The sequence below is a fragment of the Cynocephalus volans genome, chromosome 5 (assembly GCF_027409185.1).
Source record: "Cynocephalus volans isolate mCynVol1 chromosome 5, mCynVol1.pri, whole genome shotgun sequence".
NCBI lineage: Eukaryota > Metazoa > Chordata > Mammalia > Dermoptera > Cynocephalidae > Cynocephalus > Cynocephalus volans.
Genome location: NC_084464.1, coordinates 113,498,142 through 113,514,704, shown reverse-complemented (window position 1 = coordinate 113,514,704; position 16,563 = coordinate 113,498,142). Strand labels below are relative to the sequence as shown.

Genomic DNA, 16,563 nt, shown 5'->3' with positions numbered 1-16,563 from the left:
ATTATCAACTTCCAATGTGGTGGAGTCAGTACATTCTCATTAGTACATCTCCTCCTCATTTAGTCGCTCAGAGGAGTCCCAGAGCGAACTCCCTCAAATCAGGTCAGTTCACGCTGCACTGCCTTCAGCCTGATATGAGCCTTACTGTGCAAGGTTATGTCCAAGAGCCAGCAAACGTTCCCTTGTCTCCAGGGCTCACCACTGTTTCAAATCCTCTGGCAAACCTAATGGAAGAACTTCTCTGTCTGGGAAATTTTGCAAGTAAAGTTGGAAGTTTTTGTTCACTGGAGTTTGAATCTGAGCCAGACAGTTCACTCAAAACCAACCTTCCACTAAGCAAACCAATGTTATGAAAGTTTGCATGCGTTTGGGCAGTAAACAAAGACCATTAATGAGTTTAAAGATTTTTTTTTAATCTGTTACTTTTAGACACATTAAAAAAAAATTACTCTCTGGGGAATGAAGTAAGACCTTGAGAATCTGTAATTGAAAGTATCTGGTTCAACTGGATCTGAGGATCCTCCCAGCTGTAAATGTCTATATTAATTTATTATATCCACCTGAAATATACGTGCTGACCCAAAGGATGCTAAAAAAGAAAAAAAAAAAAAAAATCCAAGCAGTTGGTGAACACCAAGCCTTGATTATTTGGGAGCTGTTGATGTGGTTTATTAATTACTCAGGCTGCTCATTCCTGCCCTTCCTCTGTTCCTTGCAATGCTATTTGTCTTCTTTCAGGGATATACACCTTCATTATATCACATCCGTCCTTGCCTCATCAGCGTCCCCTGGAAGATACCCCCTCTCTAGATGCATCATCATTTATCATCACCCTTTGTTTGTGCTCTGTCAACCAGTTTTCAATTTATTTTGAATTCAGTTTATGATTAAAATTTAATGAGATCCAATCAAGTGCTTTTCTAAAATCAAGATGCTTCTGTAGTCTCATCTGTATCTTCTATTGTAATGGCATGAAGGAAAGCTTATGCAGGTTTCCAGCCTGGCGATTCTTTATAGAACACAGGTGGCATGTTTTCACACCTCCTTAGCTTCGAAGTGAATGGTTCTAAAGCATATTTATTCCAGAAGCTTCTAGGGGTTATGAGGCTTCCCCTATCCCCTTTCTCTCTCCCAAACAGCTGTACCAGTCAGTGTTCCCAACTGAGATATGATAGGTTTAAGTGTACAGGTTCTGGTGCTGAACTGCTTGGATTTGTATCCCAGTTCTGCTACTTATTGGCTATGTGACCTTAGGAAAGTTATTTAACCTCCCTGTCTCAGCTTCCCCATCTATAAAATGGGGCTGACAATAGATCCTAACAAATAGGATGGATGTGAATATTAAATAAGTTAATACTTATACAACCCTTGGAACAGTATTTCACACATAGTAACCATTCAATAAATATTAATAATGATTGCTAACAAAGGGTAAGCTTTCTTAAGTATAATCATTTCATTAGTTTGTATTTTGATTTATCAGCATAATCTATATCAGCCACTGGTAAACTACAATCCTTGGGCCAAAGGTCGCACATGACATATTTCTGTACCAGCCTATTGCTAAGAATGGTTTTCACGTTTTTAAAGCATTGTTAAAAAGAAAAAGAAAAAAAGCAGAATATGAGACAGGGATAGCATGTGGCCCATAAAGCGTAAACTATTCACTATCTGGCCCTTTGCAGAAAGTTGCGGCCCCTGATCTATATGGTTTAATAGAAAGAGATAGGAAACTATAGGCTATATATGGCTTCACCAATTGCTTGTTACATGACTTTAGAAAAGACACATTAAATGTGTCTAAGCCTCTGTGAAATAGGAATGGCAAAGTGATAACCCTTACCGTGCCTGGAGCCCAGGCTCATTTTAAGAACCAAATGAGGCAATTCGTATGAAATGTGCTAGAAATGACTTACATATAGGCATGTTGGTTAAAATGATATGGTCTCCATACATTAGGTTCATATAATCGTGTTAGAACCTAAGTATAAAACCAGGGAACATTGTCTTCAGAAAAAAAGAGTTCCAAAGCTAAATCACTTGTCCCAGTAAAAAATAATAACAAAATAGCCATTGTTGTTTGAGAGCTTGATATGGGCCAAGCTCTACAATCAACACTTGAGTTACATCTTCTTCTTTTATCCTCACAACATCCCTATGGGGAAAGTGTTGCTATTTTCCCCATTTTGCAAATGAGAAAAAAGAGGCCCAGAGAAGTTAAGTAATTTTGTCAAGGCCACTCCTCTAATTGTGCAGCTGGCAGAGGAAGAATTTAACCTAGGAAGTCTGAATACAGAGCCTGTATATTTAAGTACTGCATATTTTGCCACATCCTAGAAATGTGTTGATTCAAGGTAAGCCCATCTGGAAGGGAGAAGCCACAGTAAATTGTGAATGTGGTCATTAAATATGTTCATGTGTGGCCTGACAGAGACTTGCTTCCCACACAGGCCAGGGTGGGTCTAATGGACCTGCAGAAAGAGAGGCAGGCATCATGGGAGGAAAAGAAGCTTTCTGATCAACAATGAGATCAGAAAGGTAGTGTTGTGAAAACTAATGGGCTCTGTTTCGGGAAACTAATAATTTAAGGCAGAATGTGCTGGAAGAAGAAAAAGTTGCTGGGAACAGACATGAGCAAAGAGTTGGAGGCAGCTCAAGGGGGTTGATGAGAGCTGTGTACAGAAAAAGAAAGGGAGGGAGGGTGAAGCATGGGAAATTCTGTGGATGGGACACCAGGGGAGCATTGTCACATGGGATGTCAAGGCCTCCGACATCTGGATACAATCTTATCTGTAAAACCTGGCTGCTCTGGGTAGAGCTGAGAGAAAGATCTCAGGCCCGAGGAGGCAAAAAGGAAGCCAAAGTGAAAGACTTCGAGAGGGAGAAACTGACAGATTTGAAGATGCTGGTCAGAATCCAAAAGCTAAAACCACAGCTCACAGTCCAAAGGGCAATGACATTCCAGAGAAGAAAAACTACCATCTCTGGGGTCAGATTAGAATGAGTAAGAACCAGACTCTCGTGCACAACTGTTCCAGCCTAGCTGTATGTCCCTGGGACCAGCCTCTGTTCCTAGCTGGTGCCCACCTATGCCCACCCCAGGCAAATATTCTCACCCTCTGCTGAATGCTTTTTTGTATTTTAAGGGACATGTTCAATCTCTCCTGGTGGTCTCATGACTTCCTCATTGATATTGGTTCTTAATCTTTGTGAACATTAGAATCACTAGTGCAGCTTTTCCTTTTCATTTTTTAAGTAAATATATACCCACATGGTGCAAAGCTTAAAAAGGTATAAAATGTTCTGAAAAGCAAATCTCCCTCCTACCCCATTGCCAGTCATCCAGTTCCCTTCCCAGAGGCAACCACTGTTCATAATTTCTTACAAGATGACGTGTGCATACGTGATCTTACATCATACTAAGGGTGGCATATTCTACACACTACTCTTCAATCTTTTTAAATTAACAGTAAATCTTGGAGATAGTTCCACTTTGGTTTACACAGCACTTCCTCATTCTTTTTTAAAAGATGCAGAGTATTCATTATACAGATATACTACAACTTTAAAAATCAGAACGTTTTGGACATGTGGGTTGTTTCTAGCCTTTGCTACCATAAACATCACCACATTGCCTGTCTTCATAGCTCTTCACACAATATGCACGTATCTCTATAGAGGAAATTCTAAGAAGTGAAATTACTAAGTCAAAGGGCACAAGCTTTTAAAATTCTGATAGCTAACTGCCAAATTGTACTGATTACACTCCCCTTGGCAAGGTATGAAAGAATCTGTTTCTCTGTAGGACTTAAAAATACACAGAAGCCCTGATCCCTCCTGAGTCTCTAGGTGTGGGGCCTGGGCATCCGTATTGGGAGTCTCAGAAGGGGATTCTGAGCCAGAAACTCACCTGGATCCTCTCACCCTCCAGCTTCTCCCTTCCCCCATGGATTTGCCACAGTGCAGTATACATGGCCATTGTCCTCCAAGCCTGACAGGCCTCAGCATCTCACAGGCTTCTGAGCTCAGCATTCAAGCTGATGAGCCCGAGACTGTCCAGGCACTGCCAGCGCTGGTGCTCGCAGGGTCCCAGCTGGCAGGTCTTCTAGCCCCATGTGGGGCCAATGCTTTCTCCCTAAGTCCTGGCTCAGAAAACAGGGCTTTTCCATGTCAATCCAGGTGCTGCCCTCTGTCAGGGACTGGAGCACAATCCACGCCAGGGATACAACCACGTGGACAGCATATAGAAAAGGCCTGGAAGAAAACAGGAAATATGGAAATGGTTAGTAGTGGTGAGATACTGAGGGATGTGAGAGAAAAAAATGTGGAGTCATTTTACAACGTTGATACTAAAAACAAATAAAATTGCCATCTTTGATATAATCTATTCATCTGCCTATGGCCCCCTGATGGGGCATTTGTGCGTAATTGTTCTCTGTGACTGCCTTGGGAGGGTTGGCAGGGTTGACCATGTTCTTCCAGTTCTGGAGGGGCTGGGAGGGGCCCATGTAGTAGTGGCAGGTGTGCCCCACCCTCTTCTAGGCGAAGCTCTATAGATGCACAAACAGACCAGCACCAGCACCTCCCTGCGTGGAGCCAAAGAGCAGATGCTCCCATCACACTGGCTGGTGGAATCACCTTTATTCTGCAAGTGAGGGTTGCAGTCAGCTATGCCTGTGGGCAGGACCTCTTAGGCATGGCCCAGGCCTAACTTGGTGGCTAGACACTGAGAGGGCATTTAATAAATATTTATGAGAGGAAGAAAGAGAGGAAGGGAGAGGGATCACCCGTGTGGCATAATTTTAAGAACCGTGAGCACTTGGCCCACCAGATACTTCCCAATGCCCCCCATGGAGCCTGACCTTTTCACTGACATTGATCCTTCCAGCTATGTGATCCATCCCTTTTCTGAAATATTCATTTGACAAATCTTTATTGAGTTCCTATTATGTGCCAGGTACAGTTCTAGATGCTGAGAATAGAGCAGTGAACAGAACAGTCGAAAATCATGCCCTTGTGAAGTTTACATTCTGGGTGGAGTTGAAAGGTAATAAATGAACAAAGAATTTATTAGATATGTGTATTTATAATATACATTTGACAACTGCTAGAGAGGAAGGTAAAGCAGGGAAGGGCGGAGGAAGTGAGAGGAGAATGTAAAAATTTTAGAGAGGGTGACCAGTCCTCACTGAGAAGGTGACAGCTGAGGAAAGACATGAAGGAGAAAGGCAGCAAGCCATGCAGATATGTGGAGAAAAAGTGTTCCAAGAAGGCGGTACAAGTGCAAAGGTCCTGAGGTAGGGCCCTTGACTTCCTGCAAGTTAGTTTTCTTTCTTGAGCTGGATCACAAGCAACATTATAATGCTTTATATGTCTTTAGAAATAATTTTGATTGCCTTTCACGGTATACCCTTTTGTACCTCTTGAATTTTATATCACTTGCAGATATTAAAAAAGTTTTAAAAACTTTAATTGAGGTTATGCCTCGGAATGGGGATACACAGCACAGAGTTGGACACATAGTAGGGTTCAGTACTTATCTGCTGTTTGAGTGTTTGATACCGACATGTTTAAAACATCAGGGGTCATTTTGTCTTTTAAAGATTACAAATCCCATAGGTTTGCTAAGAGGTTGTTTGTTGACATGTCAGGTTCATTTACTGTCACCAGAGGGACCACATGTTCCTTTTCAGGCCAGTTTTAACTGTCGAATGGACCCCAGATTTTTAGTTATGTGAGATGACTGCACTTGTCACCTTTTTTTTTTATTAGCTTCCTCTAAGCCCCTGAAGGCGCCTCAGCTAGAAGAGTAGAATTTGCAATTTTTTTTTTTTAAAGAAGAAAGCGCTTCTAAGGTATTCACATTTGAAAACCCAGGGAGAATGTAAACAGTTGCACCTGAAGTATGAGCAAGGGAAATGAATCACATGACAAGAACTAGTTGACAGAATTTAGTCCTCTTGTTAGTTGGCTCCCTTTCTGCATCTTTTTGCCCTCCCACTCAGCTGTGGGCCACAGATGCAGGCAGGAGATTATACAACACTCAGCCAGCCCTTGAGAAAGTACTTTTGTTTCCTGACCAGCTGAAGAGCATGTTGCACAGCATATCCAATTTCACAGCTGTAGAAAAAGTGTAAGAAAGAAAGGAAAACTATGGTGAGCATTTTTAAATAATAAAAAGAAATATTTATGTTTTTTGGTAGGTTCTTATTCATTTTAATTAGGTCTAATCAATTCAGGTGATGAAGTTTTTTCTGTAGAGCTGAGGGAAGGAAGGAGGGCCGCCAGGAATTTAGAGGCTGAAGGAGTTTTCTGTTGTGCTAGAGAACAGTGCCGGGGTTGTTGTGCAGCAGGTGGGCAAGTTTGATACCAAGTGGGGTAAGAGAAGCATCAAAGAGCGTACATTTGGCAGGGAGGGAAGAGGTATCTTTCTATAGGAAGTTAAGATACATTTGGTAGCAAATTGCTGGCCCCATTTCTGCAAAGGGGGAGCATTTCAAAACGTATGCTGTCATGGTCCCATTGGATTGGGTACAGAGCACAGAGAAAGTGAATTCATAGGCTTCAAAGCTTGTCTTAGAACAGTAATTTATGTACTCTGTGACTTTAAGCACAGTAAGCCCTCAGTAGACGTTTGTGGTTGAAATGCTGCATGGATCCAAAGCAGGAATTTTAAAGTCCACACACAATCCCTTTTTTCCCTCTGGTATTTGAAGTATGCTATGTACTTCATGGCCTTGCATAGAATAAACCTTTGGGATTTTTGCTCTTTCAAACTGCTTGCTTGCTCTTACTACACCTGCTCTGCAGCTTTCTGCAAACCTCCAGTCACTCCTGTGCAGGCTTTTCCCCAGCCTGCCACCTTCCATCCCCCTTGAGCCAAGGCATCATCTCAAGGGGAGATAGTTTTCTAAGGGGAGGTTAGTTCTCTTTTTCATCCTGTTAGGTTGATTAAGAGTTCTATTTTTACAGATAAAAGCAATATTGCTTGGACCATGGGCTAAATGCTCTGTGGGCTAAAGGCTAGTTTAGTGAGCCTTGTTTGTTCAACTACTCCATCAAGAATCAGATGGTTGGGGCTACCTTCATTGCAGGCAGGGTGCCCAGAGGGAATTAAGTCCTCCAGATGACCTAAAGTTAAGTGGAAAATGTCACTATGACCTTTTTTCAACGTTTTAAAATTGGCTTTCTTTTTGTTTGTTTTTTAAAAGACTTTTATTTATTTTTTTAATGAGGCAATAGTCAAATAGAGCAAAATTTTAAAAGTTCAAAAGGTGAAAACCCCTTCCCACTTCTCTCCCTCAGCTTAGTTCCATCCTCAGAGGCAACCAATGTACCCATGTCTGTGTAATCTCCACACATATCTTATGTACATACAAGCAGATAGGCACACACAAACATATTCCCCTCTCATTTTTCTTTTACACAAAATAGCAGCATAATATACACATTTTCGGCACCTTGCTTTTTTCTTTTTATCACTTAATATATCTTGGAGACCATTCCATATCAGTTAGAGATTTATTTCATCATGTATTCCACACACACACAAAGCAGCCCACATTATGATAATTTCTCTTGCCTCAATACTTAACAGTTGATTTTTATTCGTGTTTTCCCCTTGCTGGTGAATGACTTCTACCACAGGATGGTCCAGTCACATTCTTTGAATTGCCTTCCAGATAAAACATCTGAATAAGCATTAGTGCCTTTGCCTGGAGGATAAGTTAACAACTATATGTGATTGGGGCTCTGTAAGCACAACGATGTCAACTACTGTTACTTTAAATCACATCCTGAACAAGGTCTCTTGAGGTCATAGTGTGGGGACTCCAAGAATTGATTGGTCTGTTTTCTCTTTTTCCAGAAAGTAGAATGAACCGAAGCATTCCCGTGGAAGTTGATGAATCAGAACCATACCCAAGTCAGTTGCTGAAACCAATCCCAGAATATTCCCTGGAAGAGGAATCAGAACCACCTGCTCCAGATATAAGGAACATGGCACCTAACAGTTTGTCTGCACCCTTAGGAGACTTTTCTCGGGCTCGCCCACCCCTGAAACTTGCAAATCACCAGCGGCCTGTGTCCCAGCAGGTCACCTGTCTGCGCACTAAAGTCCTGGAGGAAAGTGAAGACAGCTTCTGCAGGAGACACCCAGACCCAGGCAAAGATTTTCCCTCGGGCTCCTCTGCAGCCAGCAAGTCTGAATCTGAGTCTGTGGTTGGAGCCCTCCCCAGAGAGCATCAGTTTTCGTTTACGGAAAAACGTAATCAATGGCTGGGATCTCAGCTTTCAGCAGCTTCTCCTGACACTGGCCATGACTCAGACAAATCAGACCAAAGTTTACCTAATGCCTCAGCAGACTTCTCGGGCAGTAGCCAAGAGACGGTGCAACAGCCCCAGCCCCACAGGAACCGCACAGCCCCAGATCTGCCTACAATAGACACAGGGTATGACTCCCAGCCCCAGGATGTCCTGGGCATTAGGCAGCTGGAAAGGCCCCTGCCCCTCACCTCTGTGTGTTACCCCCAGGACCTACCCAGACCTCTCAGGTCCACGGAGTTCCAACAGTTTGAACCACAGAGGTATCCAGTGTATGCACAGATGCTGCCTCCCAGTCCTTCCCCACATGCTCCACGGAACTATCTTAACCATTGTCCTGGAGGTCCCAATCATCAGGTGCCATGTAAGTGATCTTTACCTCCTCGGGACATTCTGGTCTGGGTGACTGAGGAAAGAAGGGCCAGCACAGTCATGTTGCAGCGAGGGCCTTCTGCTCATAGGAACTTACCATGTGTGGCTGGATTTGCAAGGGGCCTTAAGGGAACACTTTTTCTTATTCCCATTTGGAAACTCCTTCTCTAGGAAACTTGAAGGACAAAATAGATTCCTCTGTTTGGGTCTGTTAAACTGAAATCTGCTTAGAGGCAGGAAGATGAGCCAAACAATTTCTAGAAAACTTATTTGTTGTTTTAACTTTTGGGAATCTGGGCCTTCCTTCTCTTCATGCTTCCTACCCATCTTAGACTTGGCAGAGAAATGGCCATCAGTCAAAAAAAAAAAAAAAAAAAATTCATTAGTTGCCCAGAATGTCATTGAGACTCTGGATTCATGCCATTACATGAAGACTGAGTTGCTCCTGTGACTCTGGTGCTTAAACCCCTTGGCAGCCTTGAGCTGTCCACGTCTACCCTACATTCCAGCCAGGCCCGAGGACCAGCAGTCCCCCTAACTTGTCCCACTCTTCCACATCTCCATCCATTTGCCCATGCTCTTCCCTCCACCCAGGATGTTCTCCCCATCTTGTGCATTTCACCCAGTTCTATACATCTTTTTTCAAAAACAGCTTTATTGAAATCTAATTTACATACCGTAAAATTTATCCTTTACCTATTTAAAATATACAATTCAATAAATTTTAGTATATTTATAGAGTTATACAACCACCACCATATATATCTTTTACAACTTAGCTCAAGTGTCCCTTTAGAAACCTCAGATCTACTGGGACAACTAACTCCGGTGTGGCATCTAATTGTGGACTTGTCTGCCTCTCCTTCCAGACTACAAGCTTGGGCACATCAGCAAAGGTGTACTTTCAATCCATAATTCCCCAGCATTTAGCACAGTGCGTGGCATATACCAGACTCTCAATAAACTAGTTACAAATGAATCATTACTGTATCAGTGCAGTAAGCATATCAGAAAGTGATAAAGTCTTAGAATGAAATAAATAGTCCATCACCAGTCTTGATGTTAAATCTCTACTGAGGCCACTGGAAAGTAACACTAGAACTTTACAGATGAAACACAGGGCTGTGAGATGGGACATTTTTCTTAGCAAAAAAATGTACAAAAAACAGTTCAAATAGCATAAGAAGAGTCTGGCCAAAGTCTGATGCCCAGCTTTAAAATAAATTATAGAAATAATCACAAATGCTGTATGTAATCAACCATAATCTCAGTATAAGAGACTATAAGCTCAACCATAAGCTCAGTCTAAGGCTTCCTACAGTGAGTGGGGAAGCAGCAGGGTTTGGGGAGAATAGGGTCCTGGGCTGGAGAGGGAGAAAGAGCCCCTGAGGCTTAAAACTGGGATCTAGGGTAAGGTGTTGTATGTGGGGAAGGCAACTGATTGGGGGGTGTGGATGCCACTGCTTGCTCTGAGTGCCCAATAATAGGATGGGTGTGGTGGCAGATTCCCTTAGTATGAATCACTGAGAACTCAACCTTGGCAAGGTCAGGCCTATGTTTATTTCCCAGTGATTGACAGGTTAAAAGGAAATAATTTGTGAGAATAATACCATAAACTACTTTCTAACATTCTAGTATCTGCATTTAAAGATAACTTTTCTGATTATAACAGTAGTATTTCGTCACCCCTCCAAATTGAAATATGCCCCAATTTCAAAAATGAAAATAAAAAGTATTCGTATTTCTGTCACTCAAATATAGTTACTTATTAGGGTTTTGACATATTTACTTCCAGTGTTTTTTTTCTTTGCATGTATATTTAATGTAAAATTAAAATAATTTCCATTCACACTGAATGTACTTCTTCCAGCATCATGTAAAAATGCTGCATTGTATTTTATCAGATAAGGATCTACCAAAATGTTATTAACCTATTCTTTTGTTAGACATTTTAAATAGTTTCCAGTCTTCTGATCCAATAAGCAATGCTATGATAAATATCATGTGCATAAGTTTTTATCTGCATTTCTGATTAAGAAGTGCAAAAATTTTAAAGATATCTTTGGTAGCAAGGTTAATGCATAGAAGTATAAATACTTACTCAAAGGCTTTGTGAGTAAGTATTGCAGCATTGCCTTTATCTAGTAACTGGAGAAAGCCACATCGTGATAGACCCAAAATAAAGCATTGAAATCAATATTAGAATGAGGGTCCCAGGAAGATAGCCCCATTGGAAAATATTTTTTCCTGTTGAAGCCTGAAATGGCACCATTAGCAATCCAGTTTTGGAGGTAAGCATTGCCCCCTTGGGGCAGGTTCCTTTAAAAGGCAACACTCCCGACTGGGAACACTTTTGTCTCTAATACCTCAGGACCTGCTTTCTTTCATCAGCTCCCCTTCCCCTAGCTCTCTTTATTATCTCCTTCTATTGAGGGAGGTGGTGGGGTGAGAGGGGCCACATCTAGGATCCTGGGAGTGAAGAGAGGTGACGAAAGGCAGAGAGGAGGGAACTTGGACAGGAGACAGGAATAATTCACAGAAGATATACAAACAGCCAAAATGCATATGAAACCAAGCCCAACATCACTAGAATTAAGAATTGCAAAATTTTTAAAAATACCTTTTCCCTGACTAGGTGTGCAAAAATAAAAACCTCCAACAACATCCAGCATTAGTGGGGTTATAAGGAAATGAATTCATACACTCTTGGGAAGAGTATAAATTGGTGCTATCTTCCAGAAGGCAATTTCATTATTTAGGAAAAGCTTACATGTGCTTCCTATTTGGCCTGGCAGTCTTACTTGTAGGAATCTATCCTGTAGAAACATTTAAAAAGCATATAAAAGTACATGAACCGGGATGTTTATTAAAGCATTGTTGTATTAGAGTAAAAATGAAAACAACTAGATTACTTATCAATAAGGGACCAGATAAGTTACTTGTGATTTATTTATACAATGAACAAATAGGCCCCTGTTGCACAGAATAAAATACACATTCTGACATAAAAAAGAGTAAGTTGGAAAGCAAAATGCAGTAGTGACCTCATACATGTTTATTTTAAAAACTAAACTGTATATGTTTATATATACATTAAAAGTCTAGAAACGTTAATGGCGATCATGGGGGGACAGAGCAGGGATTAAAGAGGAGACAGAGATATTTTCCTTCTAACTTTATATGCTTTTGTTAATATATTTTTTTTTACAGCAAATGGGTATTTCTTTTATAATTAAATATAAGCAAAAGTTGAAAATAGAAAAGTAAGAGGGAGCGAGGGTGTGTAAGAGTTGAGCTCTCCCTAATTTACCCTGCATGTATCTTGGCCCTGACTCTCATCACAGGAAGGAGGGTCAGGGTTGCCCAGTGCTTGTGTATTTTCTGCAGGGCACTTGCAACCCTAGAATATTTATGAGGTATCCAGCAGCAATGACTCCCATAAGGCTGCTCTGAGGATTAAATGAGATAATGTATTAAAGGCACCAGGAAAGCAGCTGCCTGGTAGTAAGCCCTCAACACAGTACTAGCAACTCTTAGTTATTATAGTTATTATTTAAATGGATCCTGCAGCCCAGCCCTGCAGAGTACCCCTCAACTTCCGTTTCCCTCTCACTGGCACAGATTTTAAGCATTCAGGGCAGGTGTACAAATGCTTGGTTTCATTTCAGGGCTATAACTGCACTTAATTGCCAACACAACCACTTCAAAAGAGCTGTTCACCTAAGGGATGTTAGTGCAGTTGGAAACCATGGCTACGTGGTTCTACTCAGCTTTAGAAGAGCATTACTTCCTTACCCATTAATGAATACATAAATAAATAATGATCATCATGCAAATGGTATATCTTTGCTTTTTGCAAGTTAAAGCAAAAATGGTTACTAGTCATCCCTTTCATGTAAAACAAAACAAAACAAAACAAAACCAAAAAACGGTTTTCAAAGCAGGTGAAAATGAGAGTAATGGAATAAGCCTGTTTTCTCCTAACCCACCTAGTGGAGAAGTCAGCCTCCTACTGCCTCAGAATCCTTCCACTGAAGGTCACCAGAATGGAGATCATGGATGTGCAATCAAATAAAACCCATGATGCAACTATATTGTAAAAACAGAAGGAATTAAGTCTAGAGAGCCCTCACTTTACTATAAAATTCTTGCTGTCTCTACCGAGGAGACTGAACAAAACTGTGGGTACATGCCTACAATTGCTTCTATGGATCAAAAAAGAAGTGATTATCTGTATGCTAGAACGCATCCATAATAAAAGTAAGGCAAAAATAAAACAGATGGAAGAAATGATAAAGAAAGGAGTTGCCTTTCAGGAACCCCAGCTGCTTACAGCTGCAGGAGTTCAGGAGTTCCTGTAACAGTTTATGTTGGCCATTTTGTTTCCTGGCTAAACTGATTGCATTATATCATGATTTTTTTGACAACATGAAAATCAGATTTTATTTTCTCTCTCATAAACTCTTTTAATACCATTCTTAATAAGGAAGAAGAATGTTGAATGTTTTGACTGATAAATGGAAAAACTCACTTAGGATTTGGTCTACAAATTCCAAGTGGTAAAAAAGCTCAGCAACATGAAAACCATGTGTACCCAAGGCCAAGAGGATCATAGGACTGACAAATAACACACAGTTTATGATTGTGCAAGATTATCATTTTTTGTTTGGTGATTAATACTGCCTCAGAACTGAGAAGTTACCATGCTAACAAATCATTTGTCTATCACATCACCCACCTTCCACCTCCTACAGAATAAACTCTTGATGGAATTTTAGGCATTGGGGACAAGTCGTGGGGGAGCTATTTTTGAGCAATGATTCTTCAGATGGCTGCTGGCTCATATACCTCCCCTTCTCACACACTGACTAGTGTGGGTTTGTGTTTAAAAACAGACACCCACAGACACATGGATTTTCTCTCTTTCTCCATTTATTTTGAGCTGCTCAAGGGAACTGTATCCTATTTATCTTTATTCACCAAGAGCCTAGCCATACAGGTTCAATAAATATTTGTTGACTGAATAAAAAGAAATCTGTTCTCTACTTCCTGAGGAAAGGAGTGATCCTGAATCATGAGTAGTATTTATGATCTCAAGCCTTGGAAAGGCCACCTTTAATTGTCTGGGAGGGAAGGAAAGCAGGGAGGTCAATGGAATTTGGAAACAGAACCTATCCATTCATTTATCAATTTATTCAACGAATATTTGCCAGGTCATCTGCTAGGCGCTGGGTGTACAGTGGTGAATACAACTCATGTGGTCCTTGTCATCATGGGGTTCACCGTCTACTGGGAAGACAGATAAGAAGTAGAAATCAGCAAACAAAATGACAAACTATAAGTGCAGTAAAGGAAATAACTGGGTGTTGGAACAAACATTAATAGATAGGGTGGCCAGAGAATGTTTCTTTGAGGACACATTTGAGCTGAAACCTAAAGGATGAGAAGGTCAAAGAAATAAGGAGTTTGATGTTGTTAAGGTACCAAAAGCAAGCGAGCAGGGCCAGAACGGGGTAAGCAGAAAGAGAATGATATGCCAGAAGATCAAGGATGCAAGAGCTGTGGTGAGGAATTTGGATTTTATTAGGAGTTAAACTTCCTAAGGAAGACAGAAAACTCTATAATCCTGAATAAGGAACCTAGAATAGCACTTGGTATGTAGCAAGTGATCAATAAATGTTAGCCATTATTATATATATAGTACTCAACTAAACTAGTGAGCCTTGGTCATAATAATGGACCAGAATGACTAAAACTTGAGCAGATATTCATTTACCTGATAGATTTTATTTAGCAACTTTTCCACACAACTAGTCAAAGTCCAGACAAAATCAGTCAAATTCCACTTACAAAAGGGAGATCTTATGTTTGATTGACCCTCTGATATTCAATGTTTCTTTGTTTTAAACAATAAAAGGACAGCATATCAGTACCCTAATTTTAAAAATCGATGAGGTGGATCATTTTCATTTCCTCACATAAACCGGTGTAACTTTTTACCACAGGTGGCCATTTCAGAAATGAAAGTTACAGCTAATCAAACACTTAGCCCACACCCCTTAGTGATTTTAATATGATTTGTTGCTATGAGACAAAAACATGTTGTGCGGGAAATAATCTGTTAGAAATCATATGACCTTGATTCAAAGCCTTTTTTCTTATTAACAGCACTAGCATCCTCTTTCTGAAAAAGAAATAAACTCTGTGATTAGAGCTTGGAAGTCCTTTTAAAGCAAATAAAACATTATTAGACACTCATTAATGGGTATGGAAAGCAAAATGTCTCCCAACATTAAAAACTTCACTTGAGTTACTTTCAGCCCCTCACTTGTAAAAGCTTTCAAGGCCATGGGCAAGGTTTCTCCTATTTTACCTTGTCTTTCTCCTTCCTAATTCTGGAGGGAGACACTGATAAAAAAAAAAAAAAAAAAAAGAACTCCAAAATGGACAGCAGATGAGAAGTTGACAGTCCGGGAGACCCAAGACCTAGCAAGCAGATTGTGCAGTCCTCAAGAGCTTTTCTTTCTGTGTGTGTTGAAGGTGGCTTTGTACCTATTCTGTTTTCCTTCATTCATGCATTGAGCATCCCCTACGTGCCAGTACTATGTTTGGAGACATGGTGGCAGGCAGGCACAGTCCATTCTTCCACAGAGCTCACATTCTAGTTGGGAAGGCAGGCAAGTTGACAAGTAAGAGTCATGCTTACATACACAAACCCATGATAAGAGCTATGAAGAAAATAAAACAGGGGATGGGTAAAGTAACCGGGGGAAGGGGAGGGCCTCTTTGAACAGGTGATATTTGGGCTGAGGTCTGAATGACAAGAAGTGTGAAGATCTAGGGCAAAAACATTCTGGGCAGAGAGAATGGCAAAGTTAGGGTCCCAGATGTAGGGATAAGTTTGGGGTGCTCCAGATGAAGCTGGGGTTTGGTGAGCCAGCGAGAGTGCAGTGGGAACAAGATCAAGAAGGGCAGGGACTGATCATGCAGAGTGGATTTTAAGTGCAATGGGAGATCTCTGGAGGATTGGATCTATAGCTGGGTTTATAAATGGTCCACTCACACAAGGCTCATCTAAAACCTGGGCTGGCCCCTGCCTGTTAACCCAATGGCAGTGTCCTTTTCTAGCTGGGGAAAAGGAGAAGCAGTAGTGACCTGCCCTGGTGATCTGCATCCCCTGAAATATAGAAGGCAAAAGCCTATGTGGTACACCTTGTCCTAGACCATAGGGGTCTCTGTGGTCCTATCTTCCCATTCTTAGAGCTGTCCTCCAACTCCGGGTCTCCTTCATCAGCCAGGTGCTGGGATAGGCCCAGGCAGATCCTTTTCTCCTCCTCCCCTTCCTTAAACCCCAACTATTTGTCATGACTAGGCCTAAGCAATAGCAATGCAAGGGTCATGGGGTCAGGGCCAGGAGACAACCTGGGTTGGAGGGGCATGGTCACTTTTGCCAAAGGAAGCATGACAGGAAGGACCCAGCTGGTGTCATGGGTCAAGGCAGACAATAGATTGACTCCAGGGAATCTGACCAGGCTTGAGAGACTGGCTTGGGCACATTGCCAGGGTCACCCAACCACGTTTCCTGAGTCCAGAGAGTAGGAACCTGGAGGCGGCCACAATAGTGAACAAGCACATTTGGAGTATTTGTCTTCTGTGCTATGCGTGAGGCCATAATTCCCCTGAATGTTCCCTTGAAAATTTTGGTGGCTCCTGACTGCTTACCAAACTAAAAATAAGATTCTTAGCCACATACGCACCATCCCCATTCTAGTTCCAAATTGTTACTTTCTTTCTTACTCGGCAGTATTTTTCCACTGTACATCCTGCACGTATCCTACCTACACAACAGGCAAACTTGATTATTACTTT

At 41.4% G+C, this 16,563-nt stretch overlaps 1 protein-coding gene across 2 annotated transcripts in view; it reads left to right on the top strand.

The window, feature by feature from the left end:
• Positions 1 to 16,563, top strand: part of TRAF3IP2 (TRAF3 interacting protein 2) — a 39,026-nt gene that overhangs the window by 4,200 nt on the left and 18,263 nt on the right. For both annotated transcript variants that reach the window (XM_063098046.1, XM_063098045.1), the window contains exon 3: positions 7,868 to 8,686. In XM_063098046.1, coding sequence (XP_062954116.1) covers positions 7,876 to 8,686 — 811 coding nt within the window. In that variant the 5' untranslated portion in view covers positions 7,868 to 7,875. The remainder of the gene's footprint in view (positions 1 to 7,867; positions 8,687 to 16,563) is intronic.